Source organism: Cryptomeria japonica, chromosome 9 (genome assembly GCF_030272615.1).
Source record: "Cryptomeria japonica chromosome 9, Sugi_1.0, whole genome shotgun sequence".
In the NCBI taxonomy this organism is placed as follows: domain Eukaryota; kingdom Viridiplantae; phylum Streptophyta; class Pinopsida; order Cupressales; family Cupressaceae; genus Cryptomeria; species Cryptomeria japonica.
In genome coordinates this window covers 121,583,726-121,609,187 of record NC_081413.1, presented here as the reverse complement: position 1 = coordinate 121,609,187, position 25,462 = coordinate 121,583,726, and the positions used below count along the sequence as shown (strand labels likewise).

The window sequence follows — 25,462 nt, the reverse complement described above, 5'->3', positions numbered from 1 at the left end:
CTTTCTAGGGAAACATTGATAATGATTTTACAGAAGTACATTAATCTTTCCATTAAGATCATTGGATTTGCCTAAAGTATTGGAGATTATTTTGCTTCTTAATGTAAAGTTAAACAATTGTAAATGGCCTGTGTTTTCATGTTATTTCCTGTTGGCCTAAAAACCATCTAAGCTTATATATGAAATTTTGCATCCAAGAAAGTCAATTTGGTTTAGTTGCTAATAGTTGATAGTTTTTTGTTCAGAAAAATCTTGTGCATCTTTTAATGCATTCCTTACTTTGAGTGTTAGCATCACTTCAATTTTATTTTAATAATTTACCTAACATAGTTCTTCTACAGGTAAGTTTGTTGTATGTTACATCCCAGTTTGTGGTGAAAAGGAGTATTATCTTGCTTGTGCATGTGGAGAGTTATATGTTCCACCTGGGGCATACATTACATTATATGGCTTGAAGGTTCAAGCAGCATTTCTTGGTGGTATGTTTATGTTAATTTGAGTAGTAGGAATTAACTGCTTATTTGTTTTAAGAGAAACTACATAACTCTTTTAGGATCTTTTGGTTCTTTTTATATGCCTTCCACCTTATCTTTGTCTGACTACTAGTAGAAGTTGTCACAAGTATTCATCAATGACTGTTCTCTGAATTAGTTTCTTCTAAGTGCTTAGTTTTTGGAGATCAAGGTTCAAATATGATGGATAAAGGTTAGCTCATGAAGTAAAAATTTCTTATTTTTGTTAATATGAAACTATCAAGTATAACCTCCTTATATGCTATATTGTTTATGGATATTAGGAGATTTAGCTTAAGAAGTATCTCTGTTCACAGGCTTTTCTTTAATCTTAAGCTAAAACACATATTTGTTAAACAAGGCAAAAAAATAAATGTTGTAGTACTGGTGTAAAAAACATGTATGTTTGTTTTCTTACATCCCTTAAGGCTTGATTCCTATTTGGAGTAGATTTTTATGATCTATTGAAAAGTGAAAACTGGATATCTTTGTTTGTGTATTTTTTAGCTCCTAGTTCTTTTGTAGATATATTATCTTTATACATTTTCAACTATTATATGTATGTATGCTAATAATTGAAAATGCTCACTTTGATTTTTAGGAGTTTTTGAGAAAATAGGTGTACAGCCTCAAGTTCAACGTATAGGAAAGTACAAAAGTACAGGTGATCTGTTGTCTCGGAAGAACATGTCAAAGGAGAATTGTGAGATGTTGACAGCTATACTGGATGATATATATGAGAACTGGGTAGAAAAAATATCATTTGCCCAAGGTATTCAAGTGGAGCTATACTGTTATTAAAGCATTTATTTTGTGTTCTGTCTGCCCTTTCTGGTAGATACTTTTCTTCTACGACTTTTCTTGCATCAGGTAAAACAAAGGAAGATATAGAGAATCTTCTTAGCGAAGGTATTTATAAGGTGGAAAGGCTAAAGGAAGAAGGCTTGATTGATGATATAAAGTATGATGATGAGGTCAGCATTTTTTTTATAGAAGCACTCTCTTTGTAATGAATATTAAATCAGACACTAATTTTTTTTATCAAGTACATATATTTTCTTTTGAATATAATTGACTGCAGTGAAGTTTTTCTGTTTTATTTATGGAGTCAAGGGGCATAAAGAGTTGTATATCTTGTACCTTATAGCTTATGCTCCATTATATTCTACTTCTCAAAGGAATTTCACATTTTTTCTATGGCTTTGAGGGTGTTAGTCTGGTTTATCAGGGAAAAATATCAGTATTACAAGCTAGAGGTAAAAACAAAAGATACTGTTTAAATAGAGTTTGTTTTTGTAAAACGATGATATCATATTTTTTGGATGCATATAATATCAATTGTCTTCATTTTAATAATAAAGCAATGAGATAGTGTAGATAAGAGTGTAATGCTCCCTTCTTAAGAATTGATAGCCTGGTGACTGTTAGTCTATTCATCGAGTTCCTGTAGGATAATTGGGTTGGGTTAGGGAACTACTTGGGACTTGGAGAACTTGCAACTCTGCCTATTTGGTATTTATAGGTGTTGCTTTGAGCTTAGTGTGGTCAGAGATGCATTGTGGCACTTTTTTGGACGGTTTTGGACATTAAGTCTGTTTTACTATTTTTAGTGTGTGTCAGCTTGGGCACTGTCTTGGTCAGTTAGTAGCGGTTTCACCTTGGGATGGTCGGTGAATACATTTAATGTTGATTGAACAATAATTTTAATTAAGAATATTATTTTATTTTATTTATTCTAAAGTTATAAAGTTGATGGTAAAAAGATTTGTCAGTACGGATTTCTATGTGACTCGCCCAACGGGTAGTGACAAATGTCCCTACAGTTGGAGAGATTGCTATGAGATTGCAATCTTACTCTACGTTTGAGAGGGGCAGCTCCCTCATATGATGGGTTTTTTTGGGGGGTTTTGTGTACTTTTAATGCAAAAGTACATAAAGGAGAGAAGAGAAAACTAAAGGAAATTGATTAACAGAAGTCCTACTAGTAGACATACAAACACCGAATAGGACTTCACAACTAATAACAGATTAGGAGGGGTGTTTATCACCAAACATGTTTTAGATATGCAACGACAATGAAAAAAAGAACAAACCTCAATATACAAGGAGATAAGTTACTTTGACACGTTCAAATCAAGACACCAGGAAATGATTGTGTTTCAGTACATCAATTGCATAGATTGCCAATGGTTTACATAAATACATAAAGGGATTACCAATTTAATATATGGGAAATCAGCAATTGTAACACAGTAATACATTTAGAACATACAAACCAAAATGCATTCTTCATTACTTTTTTGAAATTATGCAATTCTGAAAATCCATCTGTACATAATGTAAAGCCAAAAGTCATCAAAAGTTTCTTTAAAAATTTCTCCAGAGTTTCCCCTCCATAAAAGTCTTCCCCTACATTTGAATTAGCTTTGTATTTGTTGTCGGGTAATTATGTCATGTCGTAACCAGAATGTTAAGTGTGTTAGGGGTCGGTGGTTACCTGACGGTTGCCGGCAGTTGGCACCGAGCAACCTGTATTGACACCTATATATATGTACTTGGGTCTCTATTTCAGGACGTGGATATTGCTTAAGGAAACTATGTTTTGAATGTACTGGCATTTTGGAATCAATGAATACAGACATATGAGTTCTTCTTACTTGCATCTTTGTGTATTGCTACATTTCCTATATCTCTGTACTGTTATGCACCGAATGCACACACCCCTCGGGGGCAAAACAGTATTTATAGGCCTCTTCTCGATAACCACTTGTAACTACCTAGTAACTACCTTTGCACCTCACGAAAAAATAAAATAAGCCTCATTTTAGTTAGATTTTTTCAATTTTTACGTGCACAAAGCTTATTTTCTAACTTATTACAAACAAGTGACACAAGTCACTTTTACAAAAGATAACTTAGAAACAGAACCTGTAATTTTTGAGTTATAGGTTATGCTGAGGTTCTTCTGCATCTTTGTCTGCTCATTTTTACATGTAACCATATTACCATCTTGATCATTGACATAAAGAAATATCTGTCCACCAACAATTTGCCTTCAAGTACAAGTAATATGACTACATCTTTTAAGCATTATTTCTTTTTGTGAGCCTCTTAACCAAATAGTAAGGGAAGAGGACTTGAGACTAAATCAAGTTACTTGATATTGTCCATGCCTCTGTTCCAATTGTTGCACATATTAGATCCACTTGCCCATTGTAAATTGTGGCCCTTTCCCCTTCTTCTAAACATTGTCGGTATCTTCCATCTTATATTTTTTGTAGACTTGTTGACCACATTAATTTTAATTATGATCCAATTAACATAAGCCGAGCCTCAAAAAATCACAACAGCTACACAATCCTCTCAAGTTTAAGTAGCGTTTTGATGATAAGATTTAGAGCTTATCCTAGATGGTCAATGCAATTAACAAGGTCAGCAATGCACATATATCAATCCATTGTGGGGCTAACACAATAAGAGTTAATCATGGCATCAAAATATTTATAACTCTCATCTACCAAATTTGTATGACCATATGCAAATAAAACATATATGAAGCTTATACAGTCAGGTCATGTTCTTAGAGTGTTTCATTAATTCAAATATTCAGAGAACATCCATGCAAAAACCACATTTTGCATATTGCAATAACTGCATTTCCATTGGACCCTATCTCATTGATACACTCTACCGAATGATTCCCATTCTTTGTTTGAGTTTCCACATTAATTGGTTCCAAACTCTCGTCATCAACAAATTCATTAAATAATGCCATCACATTTGAATCACCTCCAATATAAAGGAACCAATATATCAAGTTTTCCACCCCACTTTTCCCATGGCTTGTCTTTGTGTTTCTTTGCCAAATTTGCGTAGATTTCCTCTAATAGTTTTTGCCCAAGAGGTAAAATAAACACATTCATATCATTAGAAAAGGTAGTTGATTTCTTGAACATAGGTAAATAAACTTCTGGGGCATTGAGAAAGACTTTTATCCTTGGTTAGGACTTGTCATTTAAGTAGAATTTGAGATTTGAGAGAGAGAATTCCATATACTTGTTTTACTGTTAGGAACCAAGATGGATTGGATCTCAATGCCTGAGCAGAATAATTCAACTAATAGGTTAATGACTTCTACATCCTCTTCAAGAAATACGTTCTTCATTTTATTTGGAGCCTTGTCCTTGGGGCCATTGTTCCATTTGTATATGGTGATGAATCTCAACAGCTGATAACCTTGCATAGGGAATTTACTATGTCAGTAACTTAAAGATGAAACATCCAATAAACCAAATATTAACTTCCATCCATATTGTTGTGGTTTAGACATTGCTTGAATTGTCTCTTAGGACATCCAATAATGTAGGTATAGTGCAAAATTTAGTAGGAAGAGCACCATGATGAGCAAAACAGTTGAATGGGATGATGAAGTAAAGAGGAACTCTGCATATAAGTGGAGGCATGTAAGAGCATGCACAATGACATGCATTTTGAGCATATTCTGCTATCTTGGCATCCATAAGACAACATTTATTGAATGTATTTTGGCAAATAGATCACATGCATTGTCTTTATTTCTACACTTTGTATGCAGACCTAAATGCATATTTGGTTTTAGAGTTCCTCTTCTGGCATGAGTATTCTACTAAACATTTTGAACACCATGTCTATGCTCCCACTATGGTGAGCAAAGGGGGTGCTAGCATTGGTTGTAGATTTGTTTTTCGCCCCTATCAGGTGTATTTACTTGAAAGTCTCTAGAGCCTTTTAAGAAAATTCATTTTTTGCATAACGTGCATTCATTTTACTTCCCTAAGGTGATGCCTCCTTCAAGGTGTTCTACTCCACATTTTAGTGCCATATTTTGATTTAAAAGCTCTCAATTTGGTGCAGGCAGTGAGGGTGCTGGTAAATGTTGTAGGAATTTGTAACTAAACCTTTTGATTGCATTTGCTTGAAAGTTTCTAAAGTTTTTTAACAAATCCATTATCTTTGCAGCTTGCAATCATTTTATTCCATGAGATGGTGTCCTCTATGAGTGTTTTGTCAAACAATTTGTAATGTCCCCGTCAAATTAATACTATTTGGTATTAATTATGAATAAAATTAACTTTTCTTATCTTATATTAGTTCTAAACTTGACTAATATATTATAATAATAGTTATTTGCTTAATTCAATAAAGTTTAATTAAGCGTTAAATATTGGTTGTTTAGCTATTGCAGGAGTTGGTTTCCCTACGGGAATTCCTTCCGCTTTGGTTCTTTAAATAATGCATGGCACATACAGAGAAGGGGGAGTTTTTGAAAACCGGACAAACTGGAAGTAGAGCCTGGATATCCACGTGATATCAATTTGTATTGGAGTATTCCTTTCGCCAGCGATGACTGGTCTACTGGGATCAAAGTAAAGGATCGGGAGTAATATAATAGCAGTACACACCATTCATATGCGTGTTACTATTCCTTGTGTGTTGTGGTAGAGATTGTGCAGAGCACAGAGAGGAATCGGGTTGTGGAAGTCTATCAGGGTTTCCGCGGAAAGGCACATAACGTTAAAACTTTACCGTATGTCCCTGCAAACCAACGAAGAGTATATTAGCGGGAATGCAACGCTTCAGGAAGACGACTGCGGGAATGACACCATTTCGCACGTGAAGTCTATATCATCGGGTTTGCAACGCTTCAGGAGGACGACTGCGGGAATGGCACCATTCAGCACGTTAAGTCTATGCAGTTACATTGAGGGTGGCAATCAACATATTGCACCCATTTCTTCCATCGTATTCTGAGAAGACCCGATATCGGGTGTGTATTAGTTACTACTGAGGAGGATTGTGGCGTGATAAGTAGTGCTTGATAGAGACGTGGTGAGCCACGGACTCCATTCCGGGGTATCTGATGCGGAAGGACACCACCAAACACACCACACGGAGAATTCTGAAGCTTCTTCAATGACAAATAACCACGCGAAGGGACACCGACAACCACGACCAACCTACAGGTGCACCATTTTGCGATATTGAGTATCGAATTTGAATGTTCATTAATTGCTGTGAATAACAATAAACTTGAATTTTGATTTGGTCTTCATGGGTTATATGCATAAATAAAAATTATAGGCATTTCAATGTTCAATTGGTTAAGTTAAAGTTACATCTCTGGATGCACTGGTTATACATAATTAATTACAATCAGTGTCTAGTAAGGAATTTTACACAATTCAGTCGCTTTATCTACGATTCCACATTTTGCATGTGTTTCTACGAGGAAAGTTGGAACTACAACATTTGACAAAATATTCCTCTATTCCTCTTGTCATGCTTTGATGGATGTCAATTCATTCGATGCAATGCGCATTATTATAGTGCAAGCTTATTTTTAGATTGTTTCATTTAACATCACCAGTAATCTCCAAAAGAACATTGTCCATATTTAAAATGATAAAAAATGATTGACATCTCTAAGAACAATTTCTTTTGTCACAACTTGCAAGATGAATTTAAATTAGTGTAGCGATCAGAACATACTCATATCTTCTTAGCAACTCTAATAGTTGTTCCAGGGTTGTGTTTAACACGCCAAATGCAATTGCTAACTTTTTACTGTGGTGGCAGATAAATAATTTTTGTTCTTCTGTTCCACAATCACAAGTAGATGTCTTGAATCTGGAAATACGTTGTTGTCTTCATTTGTGAAAACGATTTTTCAAATTTTGGCAAATGACGTGGAACTTGGCTTTATATCTGCCATTCGTATTTGCTCTTAAAGTTTCTAAAGCCATTTTAAGTGAGTCCCTAGGTTACCGATTCGGGTACGGGTATGGATACAAAATCGGGCCTATTTGCGGGTACGACCATTTTTTGCCCCCTTGGGTACAGGTACATTCGTACACACACATATATTATATATATGTTCAAACATCAACATTATAAAATATAAACTGTCACTCATTATTACAATGATACAATCCATACAATGTAACTTATACATAAATCCATAATTGCCAATAAATATCCATAATAGCGTAAATGTAATATCATATTCATAATTTGCAAAAATGATAATATTCAACTTTGAAGTCTTAAAATGTCACGACACAATGAAAATTTAATTACAAGCCATATGGGATTTAATATTCATCTTCATCTGAAGGATCAAGCCAAAGCCCAAGGTCATCATTTGGTTCAAATTCAACATCATTTGAACCACAATCCATTGGATTGCCATTCCCACTAGCTACGGCTTTGTCAAGTTCCGCGACTGTCTCAACTATAGAGACTTGGGTAAGTTGTGCAACTGTATCATCTAAATCAGCACACTTAGGGACTCGATTCCAATTCCTTGTTGCACCTGCATTATATTCAGGTTTCTTATGTGACAATAGAAGAAGGATGGAGTGTATGTAGACCAAATCCATTTCTTTTTTTGCACCCAAATGATTATGCTTGACTGAGTGGATGGAGGAGTATGCACTTCAATTCTGCTTAGTTGAAGAAGAACTTGCAACTTGTTAAAACATAATTATAAATCTATAAATTATAAAATAAAAATATTTTAATATGATAGCATCAAATGGAATTGGAAAACGATAAAAAAATAAAATAAAAAGATACATACTTGGGAGAGAATTTTAATTGCAAGAGGTTGCAAGAAAATGGAGCCTTGACCATGCACCTACAACCACTCATCAACATTCATCCCATATCTGGCTTAAAGAGCTACAACATCATGATATTTTGTAGATACGAATTGGCCAAACTCCCTCAAGACAATATTTCTAGTCTCCTCATCTGAATATATCTTTTTAAATGCATCCCTATAGCTAGTAGCAATCTCTGCATCTCTATATGGTGGCACCCTCCTTGGCATTCAAGCATATATTGTTAATGTTTTAGCAACACAGAAATTTGAAACAAGATACACAGAATTTATCCAGGGAAAACCCTCCACTTGGGGGTGAAAAACCCAGCCCACTCAAAAATGAACTTTATTATATCTTTGAAAATGAATACAACTGTTGATAGTTTCAGATTAGTATCAATCACAATAAGATAAGGTAAGTTTGATTCTCTACAAATCAATCATGACAATGAAGTCAAATGATACATCACATATACATTCTATAAACCTTCATAAGTCTGAAAACTCTGAACACAAAAAACATAAAATATTACTGATCTGACAGACTCCATACACATTATTCTCAACTTGCTACGAGACAAAATTGGAAGCCAGCAATATGACTATCAATCTGCTGTAGAAGAAGAAGACCACGAAAATAGAAGAGTGATATACATAAAGAATCGCAAGGCAAGTGAAGAGGCTCCACGATGGAAGGGGAAGAGTCGCCGACAGCCACACAAGTGAAGAGGCTCCACGATGGAAGGGGAAGAGATATCATTTTAGATCTGTATCGCAGCTATAACTTCAACACTCCCTCTTAGCAAGAGAGAGATCTTCATTTCATCATCTCATGATAAGTACATACAACTGCAATCAAAGAAAGTCAATAGAGTCTCATCACAGATTTTATTCAATAAAGTTGTTATCTCAGCATAACAATATTCACCATAGCTACTCCTAGAGGGTGAATGAAAACAAAAACAAAAATAATAAAATCATACACATGACTTCCACCATAGCTACTCCCAAAGGGTGGATCAAGGGATTTCACCTCGAACTTCCTCTGCAGAGAAGAACTCATTAATCAAGGGATTTCACTTCGAACTTCTCTTGCAGAGAAGAACTCATTAATCAAGGGATTTCACCTCGAACTTCTCTCGCAAAGAAGAACTCATTAATCAAGGGATTTCACCTTGAACTTCTCTTGCTAAGAAGAACTCATTAACAAGGGATTGCACCTCGAACTTCTCTCTCACAGAGAAGAACTCATTAGCAAGGGATTGCACCTTGAACTTCTCCCTCATAGAGAAGAACTCATTAACAAGGGCTTTCAGCTCAAATTTCTCCATCACAGAGAAAAATGCTTTAACCAAATCTTCATGACGATGTAGCTCCCTCTGAAGCTGAAATGTTAGGCTCCCTCTGAAGTTGAAATGTCAAGCTCCCTTTGAAGCTGAAATGTCACGCTTCCTCTGAAGCTGAAATCAATCTTCTGACCTCCTTGTCCAAGGTTACTTCTGACGATATGTCAGACTCCCTCTGAATGCTGATTCTTCCTCTGCGAAGAAATGCAAGCAATCTTCTTTCCTTGAATGCAATCTCTAATTCGTCCTTTTATAATTTTGCTCAACAATGGAATTTCCATTCACTTGGATTGATCACACCGAAGCACCTAGTGATGATTTGATGGCTGTGTGGCCTTTGGTCCTTGCCATCTGTTCAACCCAACAATAAGAATAATAACTCTAGTTGAAGTCTCAACCCAAAGTTTGGACATTCACTCTGTGAAGTTACTATCTCCATAGCTGGTGTTCATTTGATTGTCAACCCAGGGACATGATACTTGAAATGGGTCTGCACTATATATGCACTAAGTTCCTGCGATAGCTACCCTGCACTACTGCAACAACTAACATCTATGCGGGAAAGGTAAGTAAGAATTGAAACAATTGAAAGGCTACAGGAAAAACTCTGCATTAACATAAATTCATTCAAGAAATACTAGTTAAGTCCAATGCTGCCAAACACGAATTACTCTGTTTGATTTGGCTGCAGGAACAGTCAATGAATCTGTTTCCAATGGCTGCAGGAACAGTCAATGCAAGAACGTCTACTGCAGCTAAAGAAGAAAACTAATTTTAACAAAGGCACAGGAACACTCACCAAGTGCCCCCCCTTGGATGAGTGCTTCGAGGCTTCAAAAACAATTCTAAGTGCTCAGAATAACAAATCTTTATTCATTGTTCCTCAAAAGTCATTACATGATTCAGAATCAAAAGAAACTCAAAACACTTGTAACTTTATTTCTAAATCCTCTGCTCTGTTTCTTTTCTTTTCCTACGAAAAGAGATAAAGACCCTTATTTAAAAGAAAACAACTACTTCTTACAACACAGATCACACGGATGAGAAGAGGCGGATAATTATTCAAGAAAGGAAACAACCGGAGTTAAGTCACTGATAATGTGGATCTAAACCGAACCACAATCATAACATAGCGTGGCGGTATTTACAACACTAATGCCCACTTGAGTAAGACATTAGTAAGTATTGCGCGCCTAGTTTTCCTCTGCTGTCCTTTACGCTCATCAACTTTTTCGCTGATTCGATCTTTTAGCCACCTCCTTGAATATCTCTTTCTGCAATTGGCGTGACAGGAGAGCTTTCACAGCAACATCATTTTATTCTTGCAATTCAAAAGAAAGAACATACAAGCACATACACATCTATTTTAATTAATCAAAACATCTATTAATTTCACACATGATATTGCCTAAGACAATCCGCATGGAAACAAGAATGAATAACATGGCTGCAGGAACAACTGGCAATGACAAAACATGATTTAATAAGCCCAGGTTAACATCTGAAATGCACATAGTCAACTTTTAATACGTAATCACTATCCCATCATATAAATCAAAATATGAGAAAAGAGTTTTGGGGATAAAAATATGCTAATGTCTCAACTCATCACTATCACTCATCATCTGTCCACAATATCTGCCCCTTGCATAGTTTAAGCATCATCTGAAGAACTGTCTTTAATACCATCCACAGCAAAGTGATGGACCAACCACATGAATGCGACAAAAATCCACCTATAGCAGGGTGTGCCAGAATGCTAAAATGCAGTGCCCATCCTAAGACAAAAGCACAGGATCTACCTTCAAGCGGTTAGGCTCTATAGGAGGAACCTGGCTCTGATACCATGTTAATATTTTAGCAACATATAAATCTGAAACAAGATACACAAGATTTATCCAGGGAAAACCCTCCACTTGAGGGTGAAAAACCCAACCCACTCAATAATGAACTTTATTATATCTCTGAAAATGAATACAATTGTTGATAGTTTTAGATTGCTATCAATCACAATAAGATAAGATAAGTTTGATTCTCTACAAATCAATCATGACAATGAAGTCAAATGATACATCACATATACATTCTATAAACCTTCATAAGTCCGAAAACTCTGAACACAGAAAACATAAAATATTACTGATTTGACAGACTCCATACATATTATTCTCAACTTGCTACGAGACAAAATTGGAAGCCACCAATATGATTATCAATCTGCCGTAGAAGAAGAAGACCACGAAAATAGAAGAGCGATATACATAAAGAATCGCAAGGCAAGTGAAGAGGCTCCACGATGGAAGGGGAAGAGTCACGACAACCACACAAGTGAAGAGGCTCCACGATGGAAGGGGAAGAGATGTCATTTTAGATCTGTATCGCAGTTATAACTTCAACATATATGTGCTATAAAACTTTGGCGTGAAAGCAAATGCTAAGAGATATAAGGGGGTGGTCATCTTGTTCCACTGGTCAACAACAATTTATTGCACAACTTTGAAAAATGTTTCCACTAGGTCATTTGCCCTTTTCTCTATTGTTGCTCTTATTTTTTCCACCATGCAATCCATGCCATCATAAATTCCACCCAAACATGGGTGATCGGTATCAACAAACCTAATCATGCTCATGATGGGCTCGGTGAAACTCAAAACATATTCCACACGATCCCATCATTCATCATCAAAGATCAATGCTCTTACTTTTTGAGCTCTTTCTATGTTTGATTGCTTCCATACACTCCACAAGGTGTTGATGACCATAGCACTCAAGGCCTTTCACACCTTCATAAGTCATCTTAAGACAAGTGTGTGAGATGCAAATCGTGTTTCAGCAACCTAACATGGCATAAAAAAACACGTCATATATCAACTATAAAAAACTAAAAAACTAAAAAATTAAAAAATAAAATTTAAATTACCTTCAACAACAACTCGGAGAAGATCCTGAATATGGCTTGTGACATGTGATGATTGGTCACAAACATTTTGTAATATCCCTTATTGTTATATGACTGAAATGTGCATGGAATATTCACAAACAGTTGTCTTCCAACCTTCAATCTGCTGTTATCAAATTCTGATTGCTTTTTATGGCCCAAGGTATTGTATCAAACAACTCACATACAAACATTAGACTTGCTGTTCTGAGTTTCAGACTGATAACCTTGCGTGTTATTGATACTGGAAAGGCTTTGCATAACTTTGCGTGTTATTGATGCTGATGTAGTTTATGTTTGTTTATTTGAACATATAGATGCAATGCAAAGAACTGAAAATAGTTTTACCAATAAAGACAATAAAGGACCCATACGATTCATCACATACAGCTAGTGGTCATTTTGTCAAACATATAGCATGCATCCTCAGATTTAGAAACAAGACTTATGACAGCATATATAAAGCTCAGAACCAACTCCTTTATTTGATGCAAAGTATCAAATACAATCTATCAAGCTTGCAAGTATGTGCATTCACCCCTATACTCAGAAAATAGATATAGCCGTCTGAAACAGCAATGACAGCAACTAGTTTTTGCAATGCAGATCAGTTACAAAATCATAGGATGAACTTGTTTGAATGATCGCCCAAACGCCAATGTGAAGAAGCTAGCAATATTTGAAAATGGAGTCCTTCTTGAGCTTAAATAGTGCCTTATCCAAATCGCCCTTGTTTTGATATGATTCAGACCGAAACAAATAAATGGTAGCTCCCACATGCTCCCTTAAGCATTAAATATCATTGCGCTGTCCTCACAAGAAGAGTGCTCCAACTTGCAGGTGGAATCGATGCCTCAATTGAGCCTTGTGATCAAAATCGTGGCTCTCCCATAGTCATGGTGAGGTTTGAAAATGGCAGGAATATAACTCAGCGAGTTGGTGAATGTAATCAGCAATTATGAGACATAAATTGTTCAATACCAAGTTGTCTTCAAAACCCTCCAACGAACTCTATTAAACTTGGCCCTTGGTCACCCAGTTAGGCTCTATGAGATGACTGAATTATCACCTCCAGCTGCAACCCTTCAAGAGATGTTTCACTCCCTCAGCTATGCTATCTATGGGAGTTTTCGTTCCCAAAGACAAGTAGATCAACTGCAGAAACCTTAGGCTCCACAAGGTTAGTCACACAATAGAGATGTCAAGTAATCGATGCCAAACCATGAGACTCCTCCCCTATTTATTCTTTTTCTCACATGAATCAGCCTCCCTTCTAGAAGATTCCTTTTTAATAAAATAATATTTAATTGCTCCTTAAGGATAATATTTAATTGCACTTTAGAAATATTAAAATATCTTTATAATATAAAGTGCAATTAGCAACATACGTGACATCATATGTGAGAACACATTATCTCACCAAAAAATCATATAAAATAGTATGTGAAGCCACAAGCATCTGCCCAAATGACCCTCTCATCAACTCCTTGGCCTATGAGGGTCAAATAATAGGCCAAACTCCACGAATGTCTACGCACTAATGATAAGGGGACATTACACATTTGAATCTCCTCGCCCTCCGTGTAAACTTGTTTCACCCAATCAATTTGTCTGCCAATCTTTTGCATGATTAAATTGAGTGAGTGGACTGCACATGGTGTCCAAAAAATGTGACCATATGTAGCCTCCACTATAGACCTAGCTGCCCTACAATTTTTAGCATTGTCTGTTATGACTTGGACAAAGTTTTGAGGCCCTACCATGTCAATGGATTCTATGAGGATATTGGCAATGAAACTTGCATCTTTCACTTGCCCCTCACAATCCACCGCTTTCAACAACATCGACCCTTTAGGGCATACTACAATAACATTGATCAATGGCCTATTTTTACAATCTTTCCATCCATCAGAAATGATGGAGACACGTATTTTCGGCCATGTATCTTTGATGACTTTCAATTGTGTCTCTAGGAAAGCTTTCTCCTTTACCAATAAGGTGGTTCACACCCTTTCATACTCGGGACAAACATAATCAAAAGGTGTATTGCAAAGGGTATGCACCATAGATCGCATACTTGGACTCAGAGAGTACTCGACAAACCCATATTTTTTGACTCGGTGAAAATTCGGCGAAAACTCAGCAAAAACTTGGCAAAAACTCGACAACTTAGAAGGTACTAAAATTTCTTATAAATTTTTATTTTTATTTTTTTGCAAATTTTATAAAAAGCTATATCATGAACAATTTAAAAACAATATTATGAACAATTTAATATATCTTTTAAATTTAATCAATATATACATTATTATATATTTTTAAACAATACTAAAATCTAAATTAATAAATATTAAATAATTAACAATATATATATTAATGATAGACTGGAAAAAATGCATCAGAGCAGAAGCTAGGTGGTTGATTTGGAGGTTGGGGACAAAGGTAATTTGCTGTAGGAGGACAAAGGGCTGTGCAATTTGAAATGTGCTGCAGATCAGTCCACTCATAAATATAGGAGTTTAAGAAGATTGCCTTGAGTATGTCTCAGCTGGAAGCTGAAGTTGCAGAAGCATTGAAGAATCTTAAATAGTTCTTTTGATCTCTCCTGTTGTTTCTTGCTCCCTTTTGTTCTTGTTTGGTTTTTTGCTGATGGTAGGTCAACGTGATGTAAATTGGGTTTCGGGTCCCTTCAAAACCTGTTTGATCTTTAATCAAAAACAATATATATATGAACAATTATTAACTAATAACGATTAACCTATAATATTAATTAATATAATAATATATGGTTATACATTATTATATATATTTAAAATTTTAAACAATATAAAATATATAAACATTTAAAATTTTAAACAATATTAAACCGTTAATAATAGTAAAACAATAAACAATAAATATTTTTTATACATCCAAAAATGCCATGGAAATTTGAAAGAATGCTATTGATTTTAATTGATTAGAGTATTCCCACAATTTCTTTTATTTTTGAGATATAATAAAAAATGGTGTAGATTTTTAATCAATTAGAGGTTGTTGTTGGATGGAAAAAATAAAAATAAAAATAGAGAAAATCAAAATGCTAGAGAAGAGATGTGGTCTATGGAGAATTTTTTTTCTTGAATTGTTCACACTTCGTTACCAAGAAAACATCGTTGGTGTATTTTTTTGTTTCTGTGGTAGGGTTTTAAAGGAAAACGAAGAAAAATACATGTTTACCATGTTTTTTTTTCGCGTTCGAGCCACGTAAATCTTCCTGCGGGTTTTTGGCAGTTCATTGGTGAGTTTTGGGCGAGTTTTCCATTATTTTCTTGCAAGTTTGAGGAGATTTTTCGAGGTCTGCAGGCGTGCGAGTTAACTCGTGAGCTTCTCGCACTATAAAATTTTCAATGAGTACACATTAAGAACCACACTGAATAATACTTGCAAGCTGTGGTTAATGATTGCTAGAGCGGCGACTACAAATGACCTGCTGTATCTTCTCTGTGAGGGTTGTTTTTTTTGCTGTGGTGAAGAATAACAAACTTTCCCTTTCAAGTTCGAACTCGCTTCAATAACAATCTTCAGCGATGAATATTGTTTGGAACTGCCAGTCACAAGTACTTCGATTTTCTCCCAGCTGTATGTTTGTAGACCAAATTGGAAATATTAATGCCCATCTTTCATTCAATGCCACTTTAAGTAATTTCCCAGACCTGATCTCTCACAAGGGTAGGAAATGTTGCAGAAGAGGATGAACGTCCTCCGATGCCTGCAAATTATTTCAGAGACAACTCCAGAAATCACAAACTTCAAGAACACCATTTCCAAGATACACAAACAACATTTAAAGCTCTTATTTATAACTCCATTTGGGCACACTTCCTAAAACACCATAAATGTGGGATAAAAGAATGTTATAATTAAATATTAATATCCCCTTATGTCTCCTTAATGAAAGGGAACTGTTAATTTTTCCCTTTAAACATTAGTCCCAGCATTGAATAATTCACTAAAGTTAAATATTTAAATTTAACTTTAGGAACTTTTAATTTAATTGCCCAATTAAAAAATGGCTCATTAAATTGGTGAACCTGATGAAGAATTAAATGCACCAAAATACTGACATCCAAAAATACTTCAATTATTTGAAGTCATTGAGCCACAACTGACTTACTATAAATAGTAAGTATCTGGAAACTCTGTCAAAACACCTCCGATTGGCTTGAAACTGAAATTGTCTAGGCCAAATCCTTCACTGAGCCCTATAAAGTCCTGGTTAGCCCTCGGGACCATGGCAAGATGGGATAACGACAGATCACCACATGACAGGCCAAAAGGGGGACATTACATCTTGCAAGAGGGAGAATTCAGAATTATCTGCATGTTATAGGTGTTTCCAAGGTAGATAAGGCTTTAATCGGAAAATGTTTGAGCTACCAGCTAGCTGTACCATCCTACTAGGCTGTCATACCATTCCAGGATTTGTTTTTGTGATTGGTGATAAGGATCAGCAGTTTCATCATCATTTTCAGTCATCACCAGAATTTCCAATCATTATTGTCATCTTGGGAGTGGTCATACATCAAGATAACCCTCAGCACATTCTTTATAAAAGCTGTACTGCCTTGTTTGTGAATGGAACAATGATTAAAAAACCATTTCTGTCTTGTAAATTTCTTATCAGCTTTTGGGAAATAAAAATAAATAAATTCTCGAGGGTTTTCAATGAGATTGTTATCTACCTAGGCTTTTCAATTTTGCAAATTCTGATTTTATCAGCAACTAGGGTTTGTATTTTATAATTAGAATTATCAGTGGCTGTTCATTTCAATTATTTCATTTAAAATTAGAAGTTAGAATAAAATTTTGAATAAATCTAATTGGGGACATTGGAAAGGGTTGCATCCTTAGAGGTTTGGGTGACATTGTTTGTATACCATCCGTCGGTGCAAAAAACAAAAGCAATAACTTTCAATGGAAATGGGCATTCCTTTCAGTACTGGCATTAAGATATGAAGTTACGACCTCTCTTTGTTATCTCTTATCATCATATGCACTGTTATTGCTCAAAATTTATGAGCGGTTTGTTCCAAAGAATTAATAATGGAAAATAAAAAAGGCATGACTACCATTGGTAGCTTATTTGATGAATTAAAAAGTCAGATCATTCATCAATCTACTTGATGGCAGAATATAGCAACAAAATTAAATAAATGGAATGTTTGAAAATAGAAATTACAATTGAGTAAACCAGGTCAATGAGAGAGAAGTATGTTTGATTTGAACAATGAAGAAAGATAAATAATACATGAAAATTCAAATTATACCCTTCAACTCACATCAACAGAAGTCCTCATTGCATATTATTTGAAGCTAAAAATATTTATCGGTTCATTTTTAACAGAAGCCTATAATATCTTGAATAATCACAGACAAGCAATATTCAGAACTACTAAATATTAATTCTTATGCTCTTTATTACTTGTTTCAAACAATTAAAATTTCTGCTTCTTTTAGTACCAAGTATTTTTAAATTTTATTTGTAGTTCAAAAATGCAAATAATACTTTTTATATATTATTTTAATGTTTGTCCCTCCATCAGCCCCCAGCTGTCCCCAAAATCTGGTAATTTTATTTGTCCACAAACCTGTGTCCTCACATCAACTTGTCTCATTGGCCCCCATAAACCCAGAGAAACACTGCATTTTACTTTCATTTTCCTTCTGTCTGCTTGTTTTCATTTCTCTCTCTGCATATTTGGAAGCAAGTGCTGTCTGATTGTATGAAAGTATTTAAACGTTTAATGTATAATTCAGCTGATATTAATTCAATTTTAAGAAAATATTTAGATCCTGAATTTTCAACTTTATTTTCCAGTTACATCATGAATAGTTCCAGATACAAAACTCAAATGAAATTCTTAATATGTATAGTGGGAATGATCTCTATCTTTAGATTTACATTGTATTCTTCCCATTGTTTTGTGAATATTGCAACTAGTCAAAGTGAGCGTTTCATTAGAATATAGGTTCTGCATACTGCTTCATGTAGTTAGCCTTTTGGGCCGTTTCCAAGATAACAGGTAGCATTGTTACAACCCTTATTTTTGATCTGGAATTTATCAAAGAGGACGACAAGCAATATGCCTCTCTTAGAAGATATCAGGGGATGGGGAACATCATTTGATGTATCATTCTCCTTTGAGCCAACATTAAAAAATCTGGGGGCATTTTCTGTGCTCCCACCAGTAATCATCATTTTGACAGAGAAGCCAAAAGATGTAGTATTACTGTAGTCAAATCTTGAATAATGCCAGAGCTATACTGAGATAAAAGACTGCAGATTGGGCCGTATGTGAGATGGCTTTTAGCTTATTGAATGGTCACTTGATAAGCGCCATTCAAAGGAATCATTAAGTGTGAATTTTTCCAAGGAAATAACTTGGTTTTCACTTGGATCAGCACCCCTATTCTGTTTAAGGCAAAAACCAACAATCTCCTCAAGTTGTAAATATCTCATTCTTTTAAAGTCTTAATGATCCAAGTTGAATGCAACCAACTATTCTTCACGTGCTTACTATTCTTAAACTCTTTAATCTGTGTTACAAGTTACTAGTGAGAGATCAACAAATTACAAAATTTAACCCTTAAGTAAATCTAGTGATCTTAAACCTCTGATTTATCATTTATTAAAAAGTTGGTGGTTATTTTCTATATTTTTCCTCATGTCATCCACTATACCATTCCTTGAAATTGGTTGGTTGAGTATGGGGTTAGACGTTCCAAACCTTGTTGCTATGTCTCTGTATTTAGTCATCTCCCAATATTTATGGAACACAGTTTTCAATGCCACCTCCATTTGTGTTAGATGTATTGTTTAACATGAGTTCAATGATTCTATTCTATATTTTTAATTCAAAGCCAAGTTCACAATTCTTTAAGCCAGTTTTCTGGTATGCTTTTGTATTGAGTTTACTTCAGTTTTAAGTAGAGCTTGGAGCATGTGATTTGTAAATTGAGATAGCCATGTTTGTTGAAGCTCAATTAAACTCTTATGCAGGTGACAAAAATGTTAAAGGAGCGATTAGGCCAAAAGCCAGAGGAACAACTTCAACTTGTTGACTATAAGTGAGTGTTTTTTAATTTCTTCAAAAAATGTTTTACTGTGTACTGTGAGATGTACAAGAGACATTTATTTTTGATTATTAATAAATTTATTTTACCATATTTAAAAGCTTTTATTCCTGCTTATATGAATGAATGATAGTGTAGGGGTCCTCCCATCTTTATTGCTAGGGAATTCCTCCCTTGTGTTAGCTGAAGCCCTTTCCTCTACTTGTCTTGCAAAAATCATTGATTGGGAGTCAAAACTTGGAGTGAACATTCATACCTCAAGTTTTATTCTATACAACGTTCCACTCTTAAAGACAAGGTTTGTAATTGGTGAGTATAGTCTTTGACTGTACTTGTTTGATTTAATTTGGTTATCTAGCTGAAGTAGTTGTCTATAAGACTATTGCCAAAATGTGTCGTGAGTTCTTCTTGGAAAACAAATCTTGTGACAACACATCCCTTGTTTTTATTCTCATCACATAGCCAATGATACCAAATGAATTGATTTGGTTCCAGGTATAACGATGCAATCACAACTTTCTGTTGACTTGGAACATGATGAGAATCAAAAAATTGCTCCATTTGGCAGAGCTAATTGGTTGGATCCTTACCATCAAATTTTTGCATCTCTATCCTTGGCTTGAAGTTCCTAGAGTTGGCAATTCTAATGACCCTACCATATATTGGAGTCAAACAAGAAGCTTCATGTCCCTTTGGAGACACATTTGGATCCCTACTCTTGTGGTGTGAATCAACTCATTGTGAGTCTATAGGACTCTAGAGTTAAGATAATTGTTTAAACATTGTTTGAGATCTTCTTTCTTAGTGATCCCTTTCATTTGCATTGCCACTTACAACCAGATGTGTTCCTTAACCATGTTGCTTTCTTCCTTAATAGCTTCAATGGTTATAGAATCCATTTTCTCTAATATTGGATTATCTTTGTTAGGAGTTTTTTTGGGAGTGATTTGATTCCTTCCCTCGCCTCTCATTGAAGCGTCTGCCATAATGTTGCCAATTTTTTTTCACAATAACTTACTCAAAACAAATCAAAACAAGCTGAAATTTTTATAGCAATTTACTTGTGGATAGATCTCATTTTTTTGAAAAAATCTCTAGGGAACTCATTATTTTGCAACCTTGGAAGAAAATTTAGTGAAACATTTAATATGGCAATAACTCTTAGGATAATGCTTCAAATGACCTCAAATTTGGATTGTAGTTGGTCAATGTGTCCTTGATTAACTCTATAGGTTTTAGAAAAAAAAAAAGAACTGAGAAAGAAAGATTGAAAAAATTGATCTTGTTTCTTGTCTTTTGGATGCCAAGATCATACTTTGACACCACTTGTAATGAAATTACTTGCACAAGAGAAGAATATATTAGGAATAAGATGCAAATACTTGATAACAACAAGCCACTTTGAGGGGACAAACTTCTAGAAGTCTTCAACAAGATCAAAATTCACAATCTAATGATTAATTACTACACTACCTCCTATATATAGACACATCACTAGGTGATATTAGTACCCTAACCCCAATGAGGCAAATTTAACACAATATAATTATACTTGTTGACTCTAAATGATTCAATCAAGGATTATGTGAGCCATAGGTTGTTCTCACACATCTTAATATATGCTATAGGATAATGGCATAGCAGTAGACAAGGTGTTGTATGAGGTGGTCGTTGGATAGTTCAGCTATGACAAAGTCACTCAAAAAGAAGCTTGAGGATCTCCAAACATCACATGAGGAGGTTCTAGTAGATAATAGAGCTATTTGGAATGAAGTACATCACTTGGAAAGAAGAATTGAATATTTCTAAGCTATTAGGGAGAATTGAAGAGAATTCTACATTGGAATTCTTGAGCAATTGCAACAAGGGTTGATGGTAAAAGATGAATTAATAGTAAAAATCGAAGGACGTGAAATAAGAGGAGTCTATAAAGGGAAGTGGACTAGCCTCTACTTTGCAAGAACAAACAATGAGGGAGGGATGCAAAGAAAGAACCGATGAGCATGTTTTATTTCAAGATTAAAATTGATAAATTCATGGCAAGTTTGAATAGCATACAAAGGGTATAGACTACAAGTTGCTAACATGGATGTGTTATGACGGAAGGGAACTTGGCAAGGAATGCTAGAGAAAATTCCAATCCATTCTAATTGAGGAAAGACCTTTTTATGAGGGCCTTGGATATGGGAGCATTGAGATTGGTGAATGCTCAGAGGAGGGGTCTATACCATGCATAAACCAAGGACATCCCAAGGAAAGTAAATATTTCGCCCTTCTTTTTGAAGCTTCAACATGACTATAGGTTTTCTCTGAATCTTGAGCAATGATCAAAACAAGTATAAGATATCAATACTCTACCTCAAGAGGATAAAGAGGAACCTTGAAAGACAAACACCTTTAGACAAGGGAAGAGGAAAAGATGCAAAGAAGAAACACAAAGATTACATTCCACCTACTTCATCACTACTTGGGCCTAAGGAAGAGGCAAGCAAGAAAGTGGAAAATGAAAGAAGGTATACAAAAGGTAGAAAGTCCTATCTTTTGTTTCAATGCAAGGAAGGAATGACATGCTGCACAAAAACATGGGTACTTGTTCCTTGTACTAGTTGTGGGAGAAGTAACCATTGCAGGAGATTTTACACACCACTAAGGAGCCAACGTTCCATAGAAAGTATGAAAAAAGAGGAAGCCTCTCACCAAGAAAGAAGGAAGAGAAAAGGTTAAGAGTCAAGGCACACTCAAGGGAGGTAAGAAGCCAATTGATTTAAGTTGTAGAAATCTAACAACTATTGCTGTCGTTACAAGGTTGGAGGGTATTGGGATGGCAAGCATTGGAAGCTCCATCTAGGGCTTTACCAAAAACATGGTAAAGGCAAGAATTAGCAACCACCAAGAAAAGGGGAAGAGAAGCATAACAAAATACTAGAATCAAGAAGAGAACAACTCTCACAAGAATCTTCATCACCATTGAATGGTAATGGGGTTTGACATTTGATTATTGGATAGAACATTTCTTCATTTGCAAAGGAGAAATGGTTGAGATTATTTCATTTGGATGGGCATGTGAGTAGCACAACAAACCCTTCTTGTGAATTGATTTATATCCAGGATGCAAACTACGCTTGTAGAAAGCTAGGAGGATTCTTCACTCACCGTGAGAGAGCATGAAGAGCATTTTCACTTGGAAGCCAAGGAGGGACAAGGTAAGGGAAAAATATAGGAGGTGATGAGTTAATTTTAGCCTTCACATTTGTTCATTGATGATTGGTACTCACATCCACTTGTTCTGCATAGCAAGAAAGGATAAGTAGAGTTGTGTGAAGTTTCGTGGCTTCTTGCAAAACTAGCAAAATCAGAAGCATGGACAAACAATTATTAAAGTAATATTATGTTATTTAATGGTCATTTAAGATAGTTTAATTTAATTAGTTAGTTTCTAATTTAGCTTTTGTTTATGATTGTTTTGTTTGGTAACATCATCTTGTAATTGTCTTTAAATGTAACTTTGTTTTCATTAATCTAATATCCAATTACCATTTCATGGTATCGGAGTGGGATTAGTTTTAAATTTTTTTTCTTTAACGAAACATCATCTTGTAATTGTCTTTTTTTTTTCATAAAAATATTTTCAAAGGTTTTTTAAGTTTATTTTTTCTCAATTTTTTTAATGAACAAAAAATTGTGAGTCTCTACTCCAAGATCGCGACATTCTTTGTTTATTAAAATTGTGTGCCTTTTTGCAAGGAATCGTGGGCCTACTTTTTTCTGTCATGAAAAAAAAAATCTCATTTTTTGGTTTGATGTTTGTGGCGCTTTGTGACCTGTGATGGCGGTTTTTCTTTCTATGCGCGACGTTTTTTGCCTATGTTTTTTGCTCGCGAGTTCGTCTTTTTCTACGATGGGAGTTCGTGTTCGACACGACCTGTTTTCTCTTGCAAATTTACTGTATTGCGTGGGCCTTTTCTCCTCTACTGCACCATTATTTGGAGTTTTTCCAACCGGGGATCAAACTGTAGACATCCTCACCAAGTCTTTGAGCTCGGACCAGTTTGTAAAATTTAGGGGGCAGCTTGGTGTAGTTGATAGGATGACCATTAAGTGAGGGTATTAAAGTAATATTATATTATTTAATGGTCATTTATGATTGTTTCATTTAGAAACATTGTCTTGTAATTGTCTTTAAATGTAACTTTGTTTTCATTAATCAAATATCCAATTACCATTTCAACAATATGGGCACTTTCCAAATGTTGTAAGCATAGTTCATAGAGACTCAGAGAGTACTCAACAAGCCCAAAATTTTTCGAATTGGCAAAAAATTGGCCAAAACTCAACAACTTAAAAAGTATTAAAATTTGTCTAAAAACATTTTCTTTTTCGCAAAATTTGATTACAAAAAGTATCAAATATGTCTAGAGACCATGAGGAAGTGTTTTCTATTAAATTTGATTCTTTAATACACATGGATTACAAATCGCATCATCATGCGAAGTTGGATTGTGGATATAATAGCTAGTGGCTAATTGGTAATATTATGCATTTATGATGATTGTATTTGAAAATCATCAGCATAAATTTCATATCTAGGAAAGTAGAAAATAACAAGTTTTTACAATTTCCTCTTCCCCAACCTAGTGAAAAATTGGGGGTTAGAGGGTATGGTCCTCGCACTTGGTTGTGTCTTGCTATTTGGCCTAGAAGATTGTGCCTATGGCTCCACTATGCTGCTATATGGAAATGACTCATCCTCCACCATATCAATTTCCTCCAATCCAATTTCCCTTGCTTCAGTTGTAGTGACATCCTCCATAGCTTGCCTCTTGAAATCAGAAGTCTCATCTTGTAAACAAGGAGGGCTCATCATTCTGCACGGTCGAGTCACTGTAGGGATCAATTTCATCAAAATCAATAAGCTTCTCTGGGTGGTCCTCCAACTTTCTTGTGCGAAGCCAAATGTTGTATTGCACAAAATCAATATCATTGAGGCATTGTTGAGTCAACTTATTACACTTCTTGATGTGAATGGCATCAAACAAACTCTAGTTGCACTCATAGCCAAAAGCACTACAAAGTTGAGACAAAATTTAGAGGGCTAGCGTTTGCAGACTTGCGGTATTTCCACCCCAATCTTGCCACCAAGAACCTACAAATAAGATATTCAAGATTTTATAAGTAAACAGTATTCTATTAATAATTGTAATTTATAACTTGCAAAATATAAGACCACTTTTTCTTACTTTGTGTTTGGGTGGTTCTTCCTTGTATAGCTAATTGCGAAGAAAGGTCTCCTACTAGTTGCCTTATAACTATGTAACTTAAAAATGATGAGGTCTCACCTTGGGGGATCATGTCAACTTTAGGTGTCATCCTCTCAATACGTGGATAGGCCCTCCATAACCTCCCCATTAACATTGTGAAGCTATTAGAGAAGAAAACTTGGGGTTGAGATAGTACCTCGTTGCATGAATGGGTTAATGGAGTTGATTGTTCTATCTCTGAGCACAAATATCGCAAATAGGGGCAAATCTATTTGCATCCCCTTTGTAATAGTTTTGGATGGCCTCTTTGGACCTATCCATGGCCTCATAAGTATTTCCCATTGCATTTTCTTACTATCCACCAAGGGCAGAACCCTCACTAGCAGCCCCATCATCTACAAAGTACAAAGTAGAAGCAAATTTAAGTTACAACTTACAATGAAACAAAATACTTTTGAAGTTTAGAAATTTAGGACTCAATTTGAATAAGTTACAACTTACAATGAAACAAAATACTTTTAAAGTTTAGAAATTTAGGATTCAATTTGAAATTTAAATTATGTTATTCAATTTGAAAGTTAAATTATGTTTCAAGTTACCTTGATAATCTTTATAGCTCTAGTTGCGAAAACATCTGAAAACTATTTTTG

The 25,462-nt window shown here is 35.1% G+C and overlaps 1 protein-coding gene across 1 annotated transcript in view; it reads left to right on the top strand.

The window, feature by feature from the left end:
* Positions 1 to 25,462, top strand: part of LOC131062762 (serine protease SPPA, chloroplastic) — a 262,705-nt gene that overhangs the window by 79,126 nt on the left and 158,117 nt on the right. Inside the window, exons 4-7 of the mRNA XM_057996482.2 lie at positions 342 to 479; positions 1,114 to 1,284; positions 1,383 to 1,486; positions 19,481 to 19,548. Coding sequence (XP_057852465.2) covers positions 342 to 479; positions 1,114 to 1,284; positions 1,383 to 1,486; positions 19,481 to 19,548 — 481 coding nt within the window. The remainder of the gene's footprint in view (positions 1 to 341; positions 480 to 1,113; positions 1,285 to 1,382; positions 1,487 to 19,480; positions 19,549 to 25,462) is intronic.